The sequence below is a fragment of the Gekko japonicus genome, unplaced genomic scaffold (assembly GCF_001447785.1).
Source record: "Gekko japonicus isolate JY-2015 unplaced genomic scaffold, Gekko_japonicus_V1.1 scaffold63, whole genome shotgun sequence".
Classification (NCBI taxonomy): Eukaryota; Metazoa; Chordata; class Lepidosauria; order Squamata; family Gekkonidae; genus Gekko; species Gekko japonicus.
This window is the reverse complement of record NW_015168654.1, coordinates 717,826-729,765: the sequence shown is the minus strand read 5'-3', so window position 1 is coordinate 729,765 and position 11,940 is coordinate 717,826. Positions and strand designations below refer to the sequence as shown.

Below are 11,940 nucleotides of genomic sequence, written 5' to 3'. Positions count from 1 at the left end.
GGCGGGGTATAAATCCAATCTCTTCTCTCTCTTCTTCTTACTATAGGTTAATCTATTTTGTTTAAAACAGGGCTTACCCATTACCTTTTGTATTTCTTTTATGATTTGGGTGTAGGCATCCAGATGTAAATACTGAACCATTTAATCCCAAGGGGTCCCCAATGTGATGCCCACCAACACCTTAACTAAAAAGGTAAAGGTTCCCTTGCTCGAAAGCCAGTCGAATCCGACTCTAGGGTTGCGGTGCTCATCTCCGTTTCAAAGCCGAAGAGCCAGCGCTGTCCGAAGACATTTCCGTGGTCATGTGGCCGGCATGACTAAACTCCAAGGCGCACGGAACGCTGTTACCTTCCCACCGAAGTGGTACCTATTTATCTACTTGCAATTTCTTGCTTTCGAACTGCTAGGTTGGCAGGAGCTGGAACTAGAGACAGGAGCTCACCCCGTCTTGCGGCACCTGGGTCTTGAACTGCTGAACTACTGACCTTCCGCAGCCTGCAGTTCAGTGTCTTAACCACTTGAGCCACCGCAGCTCCAACACCTTAACTAGAGCCTGCCTATTGAAGTGGGTAGGGACAGCACAACTGAAGTAGGTGGGGGACCAGTGTTCCCTCTAAGCCAAGTTAGTGTGAGCTAGCTCACAGTTTTTTAGCCTCTGGCTCACACATTTCTGTCTTGGCTCAGGAAGGATGGCTCCAGAGCAAACTAATTTATGCGGTGGCCAAACCACTGGCTCACAACTTTAATGCCAGTAGCTCACAAAGTAGAATTTTTGCTCAAAAGACTCCATAGCTTAGAGGAAGCATTGGTGGGGACACACCACAGCACAAGGATCTTCACTGTGACTGAAGATAAGCTGGATTTTATGTCTGGCTCCACCCCTGCGGCAGCCATATTGTGGCTGCACCCGTTGTCAGAATTCCAAAGGTACCCACAGGCTCAAAAAGGTTGAGGACCCCAGTATACACAGTGTACAGTCTCCACGCCCTCCCAGAGATATCCTGGAAGAACATAATTGCTTTCTGGGTAGCGATGCCAGCCTCCAGGTGGGACCTGAGACCCCCCAGAATTATAGTTCATCTCCCGAACACAAAGATCAGCTCCAGTGGTGAAAATGGATGGGTTTTTTTGGGGTGTGTGTGATCTCTATGGCATTAGTCCCCCTGTGGTCCCTGTCTCCAGGCTCCACCCCCAAATCTCCAGGAGTTTCCCAGTCTGGATCTAGCAACCCTACCCCCCCCATCCCCCACCGGAGGCCAAGGGGTAAGGCAACCATATTTGTCAACCTGATGATGTCATGTTAGTGTAACCCCTGCATGCAACTTGGGGAAACGGAACACATTTCTGGGTGAACACCAACCCCATTCACTCTGTTCAAGGCTATGCTGGCCTAACATGGCTGCTGTTGCTAAAAAGTGTGGCTGAGATTAACATTTACCTGTGCTGTATGTTCTTCAATGGCAGATATAACAGAGCAGCTCTCAAATTTGAGAAATGAAGCCTGCAAAGTGCGCGCGCGCGCGCCTGTATCATACTGTGGTTATTCCCAAACTATGTGCCGCTAATGTGATGTGAAAGGCTGATTAATTAAACATACATTAAACTATTTATATCCCACTGTTTGACTCGCTGGGTAAAGAACAATGAAAATACAAAACCATAGGACAACCATAAATCAAGATGATTAGACACCTGCAGCTGCCCAAACAACATAATTGTTTAATTACCATGTTGCTGGCATCTGTAGGTTTCTAGTCATATTAATTAACGGTCAAAGACCAGAGCAATGAAAACATGCAGAGATGCAACATTGGCTCACTGAATCGCTCCCTTTACAGAGAGGCGCGGGCATTCCTTGGGGAGGCTGCGTTGTTGTGCCTCTGAACTAGTCCCCGTTCTGTGCCAGCCAGGAGGCGAACTTGTGCCTGCGTTGGATTGAGACAGAAGCTGTTCCTGGGGCAGAAGAGTGGCCCCCGCCGAGAGGCATTCTGGGCCAGAGAGCTCCCTGCTGCTGGGGCACGCCGTCGCTTGGAGCCCCGAAGGCGGCTCGCCTGCTGCCTCGCAGGGGCGTGTGAGCGCGGCTGGGCCGTCCCGCCCTCCGGGGGCGGGCCTGAGCAGGCCGGCAAAGGCAGGCGAGGGACGCGGGGCGGACGCCGCCGCTGCCGTCGCGCTTCTTGCATGGAGCGGCCCGGCGAGCGGCGGAGGAGCGTGGTCGCCTGGGCTGCCGCCGAGCGTGTGCCTGGACGGAGCGGGCGAGGCTGAGGGGCGATGCCGCTGCGACGGGGCGGGCGGCCAGCATGGAGAGACTGGCGGCGGCGCTGGGGCGCGTCGCGTGGAGCCCGGGACCGCCGCTGCCGCTCGACCTAATCGTGGCCAAGTGCCGCTTGCCTGCCCTCGTGCGCCCCGGGCCCGGTGGGTCAGCCGTCGGAGGGGCGGGCGAATGGGCATCTTCTGCGGGCCTCTACACTTGTTTGTGGTGGGGCTCTCGGGGAGGGCCCCCGCGGAGGAGGCTCACTCCATAGACTCGCCAGAGGGGGCGTTTACTTTCTGGGGCCGATGGAAAGGATGGAGGGGAGGAGTGGTCCATTGTAAGGGGCTCGGGAGGGTCTCTGCTTCTGACCTCTGTTATGTTTTGGGGTGCCTGGGATGAAAGCTTCCCCTCAGTTCAAGGCATTTTGGGGGCTCAGGTGGAAGATCCACACAGCTTCCCACTCACTGGCAGGGGGCATGGTCTACCCGGAAAGGGCCACCTGCACCAGTTCCATTGAAACGAACAGGAGCTGCACCGGAGCGCCGTTTCAGTGGGGTTGGCAGAGGTGGGTTGTGCCCTTCCAGTCAGATCTCTCTTCTACCCTGTGTAATGCCGCCCTCGTCCATTACCTGATGCTTCCTTCACCTTGCCTCGAGGTAAGGCAGCCTTTGTTTGATGAGTCCCTGAGAGCCTGTCTTTATTACATCATGACTCTATTACCTTTTTGGAAAAGGCACTTTACAGCTCTCGACCAGTGAGCCCTTTCAGTCTATTGTGGCACTTCCTCTTGTGTCCAGTTTGTTTGCCTTGATGCCTGAGTAAGGGAGAGGGGGAGAGATCCTGGTCCTGTGTGTTTGTGCAGGGAGTACGTTTGGTGGGGGAGAGAAAGGAAGCATCTGTCCCTTTGGTGGAACTCTGTAATCTGTTGGGGGCAAACTTTATGGAGGGGGGGGGTATCTTAAGCCCTCTGCAGTTGCTTTTACAGGGCTCTGTTAGGATGTGAAAATGTGTTCCACAATTGGAGGGGGAGGGAGGCGGCTTTTCAAACCAGGGTATCGCCTACCCTGGCAACTGGTATCTCTCGCATCTCTGCGCTGCCCCCCCCCCCCACCGCCCCAATTTCTGTCACTCTGATTGCTGGGGAGGGATTGGTTGCAGATGGCACTCATTCTGTTCCCGCAAACCCCTGGCAGAGGGGAGCCAAGGGGGGGGGGGTTGTTTCTGTGGCAGGCTGCCCGGCTTGGGTTTTGTACACCGTGAGAAGAATGGGAATTTTTTCCATCCGTGGTACGTGTGATGCCCTGAATACTAATGGGAGGGGAAACCAGAGTGTCTCTTCCCTCTCCTGTTTTATTTGTGAATGAGTTTGGGGAGGGGGGGGCAGGGATGGGGAAGCCGTAGCAGCTCTTGATGCCGGATCGCCCCCTCCCTGATTCTTCAATTGCTGGGGCAGCCTAATGAGGCAGCCGGGACCTGACCCCCATCCAGAAGGGTAAACGACATCAAGGCAACAGACAGCTGTCAGTTTGGCCTCTTTTTTTCCCATTTCAGAGACAGGAGGGAGCGCTCTTGTGGCGATCAGGTCTTGTCCACCTCCCGCATGCACCAGCTGGGTCAACATATGTTGTTGCTATCTTGCAAAAAGCATAAACTCAAGATGCCTTCTTTCCTCCAGACTGGCATTGTGGTTTCTCTCCAGTGCCTGCTGAGTTTTGTCTGATTTGGAGCATCTGGAAGGAAACCCAGAAGGCCCCTGTGCCAAGCAGTGTGGATGCCTTGATTCTCCACTGGCAGCCTGTGGGCTATATCAGGCCCGCTGAGACTCTCTTCTCCGTGGCCGCAGAGCTGGTTGTGGTGTGGTGGCTGCAGAGCTGGTAGTCCTTGCAGCCGTGTTTTCCTTACTGCACATGGATGCAGGGGTTGGGTTGCTGGCAGCCACTGCAATCACAGGTGTACACAAAAGTTATCTTCTATCCATTTGTAATTCGGTTTTCAACACAAGTTGGCCTCAGGAGTGGTGGGTGACAGGTGGACTGACCAATGTTCCCTCTAAGCTGAGTTAGTGTGAGCTAGCTCACAGTTCTTTAGCCTCCAGCTCACACATTTTTGTCTTCGCTCAGGAAGGAGGGCTGCAGAGCAAACTAATTTATGCAGCCACCAAGTCGCTCACTCACAACTTTAATGCCAGAAGCTCATGAAGTAGAATTTTTTGCTCACAAGACTGCACAGCTTAGAGGGAACATTGGGACTGACCACAATTTGTACATCATTATCCAATGTGTAGCCATGTTAGTCTGTAACGGTAGAATAGAATTTGAATCCACTAGCACCTTAGAGACCACCAAAAATTTCTAGGTGTAAGCTTTTGGGAATCAAAACTCACTTCGTCAGATCTGAGCTTATACCCTGGAAACTTTCATTGGTCTTCAGGGTGCTTGTGTAACTTGAATCTAGACTTCATTGCTCAGCATTTGCCGTTGCCCCGGCAGATCACTCCGCAGATCAGGCAGTCTTCCAAAAGAGGTGCTTTGGCTGGTTTTTGTATTTTGTGTGACTGTAATTTGGAAAATAAATTCAAATGTGGAAGTTTGTTTACAAGCGATTTTGAAAAATGTTGCAGGGGATTTAGGATGTAGATCTGGATGCTGTGATGGCTGACCTGCTCCCATTGTTGTAATGGCTGACAATGCTGACCTTCTTCCATTGTGCCCATGATAATAACCTGGCAAGTGACCCCACTTGGATGAAAATGGGTTCTTAGCAGCATCATTTGTGACTGAACTTTATAGCGTGTCACATGCAGTTGGCTGGGCAAGAGTTCTGTGCAGGAATTGTGTGCAGGGCAAAGAAAGGGGCCTGTGCACTGTGCAGAGGAGGTTAGAGAAACACAGGTGGCCCAAAGAGAGATGGTACAAGTGCATTTGAATGGGAGTCCCACACCTGTTCTTTGCAGGATCTAGAGTCCCAAAGTACACACTTGAACACAGGAAGCTGCCATATACTGAATCAGACCATCAGTCTATCAAGGTCAATCTTGTCTACTCTGACTGGCAGCAGCTTTCCAGAATCTCACATAGAGATCTTTTGCATTAAGCATTACCCAATCCTCTGAAGTGGAGATGATGGGGATTGAAACTGGAACCTTCTGCATGCAAAGCAGATACTCTACCACTGAGCCACAACCCTTCCCTAAGACTTGGCTCCTTTCCTTGAGGGATCTGTTCTTATTCCAGTAGCATCATAGGATGGTGTACCCCCCTCTATGATAACTAAGGCCATCCTGGGCTTGCTTCAGTTGTTCTTTGTGGAATACATAGAGGAGAAATCAGTCCCAGTGGGTAGCATAGTTGTGGCACATGGTCGTTTGAATTATGCAGGTTAATCTGTGGCAGGCTGATAGTGTGGGAACCCTTCTTTGGGCCAAGCTGTAGACTCCTGGTTCCTTCAGGCCATAATTCAGGTGCTGCTCCGTCTGTTGGGATATCTTCTGTCTTGTTTGCAATGTGTGCAGAGCCCTGGAAAATTTGATAGATGAGGCAAGATGGAAGGAGTTTGGAGTCTGTTCAGAGCAGGAAGAAAGGCTGATGAGAGGAGAACCATCTTCCAGCTGGGCTGCCTGAAGGAGGAAAGAAGTGTATTTTTCTGTTAAATTACAATATGAGCCAGGATAAAATGTTTGGGCACTAGGAAGCACTCTAGGAACCTTAGGAGTTGGGGTGGGAGAGGGTACTATGTTGGGATAGGTTGTGTGGAGGAGCCACAGTACACTGGTAGAGCACCTGCTCTACATATTGAAGGTACCAGGTTCAGTCCCTGGCATCTGCAGCTGGGAAGGATCTTGGAGAGCCATTACCAACCAGAGTAGACAGCCTGAGTTAGATGAACATTCTGACAGTATAAGGCAAAGCTACGAGTGAGGTCATCAAATGTAAGCATTTCTTTCAAGCAGAGATTTGTGTCGTACATTTGGGGATGGGGAGTTAAAATAATTGCCTAACACTGATTAAAATGATTTAAATGATTCTGCAAAAAAGAAAAGTATTATTATTGTTATTATTATCTTTGCAAAACACTAGTGACATTTAAGTCTCTGTCTGTTTCAATCAGATGCCTGCTTGAAAAACAGTTTGTTGGGTTCATATAGGGAAACCTCCAGTGTAATCCTGGGCAGACTAACTCCAGTTGCAGAGTTACTCAAGTCTAAACTCATTCAAACAGATTCAGAATGGACAGAAACTTAAATATCTTCCTGGCAGTGTTCCCTCTAAGCTGAGTTAGTGTGAGTTAGCTCACAGTTTTTTAGCCTCTGGCTCACACATTTTTGTCGTAGCTCAGGAAGGATGGCTCCAGAGCAAACTAATTTATGCAGTAGCCAAATCACTCACTCACAACTTTAATGCCAGTAGCTCACATAGTAGAAGTTTTGCTCACAAGACTCCACAGCTTAGAGGGAGCATTGCTTCCTGGTACTGTCTCTCTTATGATGTTGAATGGTGGTTGTGATGTCGAATGGTGGTATAGTTTGATTTGGTCAAATCTTGGAAGCTAAGCAGGGCTGGTGCTTGGAAGCGAGACCACCAAGGAAGGCTCTGCAGCGGAAGGCCATGGCCAACCACCTCTGCTTCTCACTTGCCTTGAAAGCCCTTTGCTGGGGTCACCATAAGTCAGTTGTGACTTGATGACACTTTCACACATCTACACTGTCTCTGTTGGTGGTACATGAAGCAGAAGATGGGAGACACCACACTGGCCACTTTCTTACCGGTATACCGCTCCAATCTCTGCTGGCTTCCTTAGACTGGAGAAACTCTGCAGCTGGAGTCTGTTCTTGGTCCCTGAGACTGGAAGGCTCATATAATATGCAGTGGGGAGGTGGGGAATGAACTTTCTCTTTGCTGTGTGATGCACTGTTAACTACCTGATGTTTTCAAGCATGCTCAGTATGTTAATGGGTAAAAGCAGGAGATGAGTGTGGCCAGGAGGTTTCCCCCTTCTCCAAACAAAGATTTTTAGGTGGGGATAGCCTGCTGGAACTGCTGTGGGTTGAGCAGATGGCTCTGTGAATGAGGCCCAGCTGGATGCTTGGAGGTAGAAGGTGCCATGCAGGAAGAGACAATTTAATGTTTTTCTGTTCAAAATTCTCTACAAATTTGTAATAAAAAACATCAGCAAGGAGAGTTGGAGTTCATATTGGGAAAGGAGCATGTCTAACTCCCAGCCGCCCAATCCTCAGCTCAGAAAGGAAGGGCCTTTGATTCTAGCTGCCCCCAGTGTGTGTCCAGATGCCAGGGTTTTGGCTTCTGTGTGACCAGCTTGCGTCTAAAGAGTGGTTGGGATAACAGCTTTGGTGCTGTTTGTTTGTAAGTTTTTCCACCACTTTCTCTCCACCTCCACCCCCTTCCTGGCTTGGTGTTGGCTCTGATCTGCTACTTTCTGAATGCAAATAGCTGTGGAGAAGCTTCAGAGTGGAGAAGACCCCCAGAGTGAAACTGAGCACAGAAATAAAACAAGGGCGGTGGGACAGAAATGAGGATTAATTCCCAGGACTTCTGGTGTGAAGAATATCTTGCCATGCAATGTTAATGGGTTTACCTAGGAGCAACCCTGCTCCCATTCCCAATTCCTGTGGAATATGTTTCATAGGTCTGCAGGTTTGAACACTGCTCTTGTGCCTTTTTTGATACTGTTTTCTGAGAAGTCCTGGGTTCAGATCCCACTTTGGCTGTGAATTGATTGATATTCACAGCAATTGTGTATTTTCACTTTTATGTAGTAACAAAATATGTGGCAGCAGGGTATGAGCTTTCGTGAGTCACTACTCACTTCTTCAGATACAGCTAGAATGGGAGTCCATCAGTCCTATTTATTGGAAAGTGGAGTGATTTCAGATGTCGAATGACATTAGCAGGCAAATTACAATAGCAGGTAAATAACAATAGCAGGCATGGTTGGATTAGGTGAGATATGCAGAGGCGTCAGCATTGGTAGTAGATAATGAAGCTCAAGACAATTTATCCACCAGGACTGAATCGAGACCTAGGTTTTCTGTCTCATTACCAATGCTGATTTCTCCACACCTATTACCCCTGGCTATCTCACCTAATCCAATCATGCCTGCTATTGTTATTCACCCTATTGTTATTTGCCTGCTAATGTCATTCGACATCTGAAATCACTCCACTTTCCAAATAATAGGACTGATGGACTCCCATTCTAGCTGTATCTGAAGAAGTGGGCAGTGACTCAGTGACAGAAAGCTCATACCCTGCCACATATTTTGTTAGCCTTTAAGGTGCGACTGGACTCTTGCTCTTTTCTACTGCTACAGACTAACACGGCTGCCCATCTTGATCTGTCACCTTTATGTCTGTTGGGGAAAGGTTGTGCCAAGGAATAGAGTTTGGAATGTTCCCTGCCACATGTGCACATGGTTCACAACATGTGTTTGCCAGCACATCTCATTTATATGTCTTCATAGCTTCTTGCACTTAAGAAAGTGGGCTGTGGTCCATGAAAGCTGATATAAAACTGGTTAACTTGTGGACAAAGAGTCCTTTAAGGCTTAGACAGCCAAAGGAAGCCTATCCCATATGAAATGGCTCTCGGTTGCATCAGCAGGTTGCCATCTTTTCCCCTTGGCTCACCCTCGCCCCCAAACATACAAAAAGGCAACGGTAGTTATGTATCTGTTCAAAGAAGTGTTGGAAAACCCAGCCAGAGTACTTGTTACTCCTTAGAAATGGCTGTCAGTGACGTGTGGCTTTTTACAGAGTGGCTTAAACTTTGAGAACAAGGGAGGCAGGATAGGGTGGGTGGGAAAGGAAGGGTGAGGGGAGTAAGGGTTGAATTATTCATTTAACTCATTTGCCTTTCTCTTCAACGGGGACCGGAAGTGGCTTGTATCATTCTCCTCTTCTCCACTTTATCCTCCCAACAAGCACCCTGTGTGGTAGGTTAGGCTGAGCATGTGACTGGACCAAGGTCGCCCAGCAGGCTTCCATGGCAGGATGGGGATCTGAACCTGGGCTGAACCTGAGAAGAAACTGATTTCCACAGGGTTAGGGTACATTGCCTCAGTGCATTTGGAAGGGTGTAACTCCTGCTTAGGGTTGCACTGTAAATTGCAATAGAAACCATCCACGTTTTGGGTCCCTCTGCCTTGAATCCTGCCTCCGAGAAATGGCTGAAGCCAGGTACAAGAAATGCCCTTGCGGCAAATATCTCTGTGTAGCCTTGCTGAGAACATTTGCTAGAAGGAAAACAACACCAACAAAATATAATTGATTAATTTCAAGGTGGTATCCTAGGCAGGTTGAGATATCTTGAGGAGACAGAAGTCCAGCCACACTGGGTAGTCTTGGCCAGGTAAAGCAGTGCTCAGTCCTTGTCCTCGTGGCATTGAGTCAGTTCAGTGGGAGAATCCTCCCAGGGTGATTCTAGGACAGGTGTTCCTTTATAGGGCAGAATGGGTCAGATGGCTGGGAGGAGACGTCCCCACCTACCACATAATTTACGGCTAATAGAATCCCAATTCCCGACATATTTGTAGGTCAGGCTGAAGGAGTTTCCTCCCCGTAGATGGTTGCCTGGGAGAAGCTGGGTCTCAAGGAGCTGAAGGTTCAAGGTTCTTTAAGGGTGAATGGACAGCTAATTTGGCATGGCAGGGAATTCAGCGTCTTGTCTTCAAGACTACTTTGGGGGGAAAGCGTTGGTTTCAAAGGGGCTACTGGCATTTCATGCAAACACAATGAACCCTGCTGGCAACAGGACAGAGAGAAAGGGTGCTGCATACCAAACTAGTGGCTTTTCTCTTGCTAGTAAATGCACGGCAAGGTAAAACTTCTGATACAGCAGAAATGTGCATCCCTTTTTGTGATACGTTCCAGCCCAAGGAGTCCAGAGCAATCTTGGCCCACGTGGCCCTTTGAACACATGCAGGCAATCCCTTGGCTCATTAAAAGAGAGTGTGATGGTGGCACGTCTGAAGCAGAAAGAAGGCACCATGAGGTGTGTGCAGTTAGTTCTCTTTGCTTCTGGATGTCTCCTTAGCTCCTTTCCTGTATGACCAGGGAAATGCCAAGAGAATTTTTGCACAGTGATGTTCACGGAGAGGGAACACAGCCACACTTACGAGGGATCTTGGGACCATTCCAGGATTATTAGCTGCTTTCCCCATGGGACAAACCAAGTGACAAACTTTTAAATAAATGAATTTAGGGGTGTCCCCCACCACTACCATGTGTCTTTGTATCCTCCTGCAGCAATACAAAGGGATCCTCTCCTTGTTGCTCGCTGCCAAGAATGCTTATTTCTGGCTGCAAAGGCCTTGGAACACAGCGGATTTCCCTAGTAACCATTCCTGGCATTTTCAGTGGGCTGACTGGGGAAGTGGAGCACCCGTGGCTTGCCTCCTGATACCCATTGGCTCATGCCGTATTGGAGGCATGCAGTCAAGAGAAAATAACACTTGCTTTGCCTTTCCTGGACTGATCTTCCAGTGGCTCTGTGGCTAAGAGTGGTCAACGAAACTAGGAGTCCCTGGTTGAAATCTTACCTCTGCAGTGAACTCAGTAGCTCATTTGGGGAAGGGGAGGTAGTGCATCTGCTTGGCGTGCAAATGGTCCCAGGTTCAATCCCCAGCATCTCCAGCTAGGAGGTGATATATCCTGGCCTCTATAACTCAGGCTAATCTGATCTCAGAAGCTAAGCGGGGTAGATTCCGGCTAGTTTTTAGAAGGGAGACCTCCAAGGAATACCAGGGTTGTGACGCGGGGGCAGGCAACAGCAAACCACCCCTGAACGTCTCTTGCCTTGGAAACTCCAGAGGGTAGCCATGTCAGCTGTGATTTGACAGCAGGAAAAAAAAGAAAAGACAAAACAAATAGTAGGTGATGTAAAAGACTTTTGCTTGAGACCCTGGAGAGCCACTGCCAGTCAGAGTAGACAATACTGAGCTGGACCCGCGGTCTAACACACAGTGGAAGGCAGTTGCATGTGTTCAGTAAGTGGCCTTAGCGAAACCGCTATTTTGCCAGCGAATGAACATGCAAAAACATCTTCGGTTGCAGCTAATAATACTCAGGCACATTACAAACCTGTTGTAAGGACTGGTGGCAATCCATCTGAGCTGCTTTGAGCACTCCAGAGCATGATATAAATGCTAATGGATGTTGTTTAAATATTCCACGCTAAGAAGTATTGTTCTGCTGATCATCTGGCACAGCTACCATCTTCTGTTCCTGGAAGTCATAGAAAGAGTATTGATAAACTTCTTGAGGTTCTGACTCCACCGGCAGTCCTCAGGCTTGGCCCAAGACATTTGGTATCTGTTACGGAAAATATAAATGGTCCCTTTCCCATTAACTGATATGGGGCACAATCCATTGTGAAATTCTTCTGCACGGGCTCCTGTGCTTTTGGACAACTCCATTCCAGTGAGACTTGTGCAGAGAATGTCCTGATAGGTTGGAAGGTTACCAACTTTGGGGGGGGGGCTGGGATTCTCCTGGAATTACAATTGATGTTCACACCCCAGAGGTCAATTCAGAGGTTAGACCTCATCCCTGCTGAGCTCCCCCCCACCTTTCACAGGCACTGCTCTCAAATCTCCAGAAATTTCTCAAGGCGGAATTGGCAACTCTACGTGGGTTGTGCCTCCTGGGCAAGAGCTGGAGACTCCCTGATGACTA

At 49.0% G+C, this 11,940-nt stretch overlaps 1 protein-coding gene across 1 annotated transcript in view; it reads left to right on the top strand.

Annotated features, from left to right (window-relative positions):
* The first annotated feature begins 2,297 nt into the window (after window positions 1-2,297).
* The window catches only part of GAREM2 (GRB2 associated regulator of MAPK1 subtype 2), a 53,715-nt gene continuing 44,072 nt past the window's right edge, over window positions 2,298-11,940 (top strand). Inside the window, 1 exon segment of the mRNA XM_015415120.1 lies at window positions 2,298-2,412. Within this exon segment, the coding sequence (XP_015270606.1) occupies window positions 2,298-2,412 (115 nt within the window).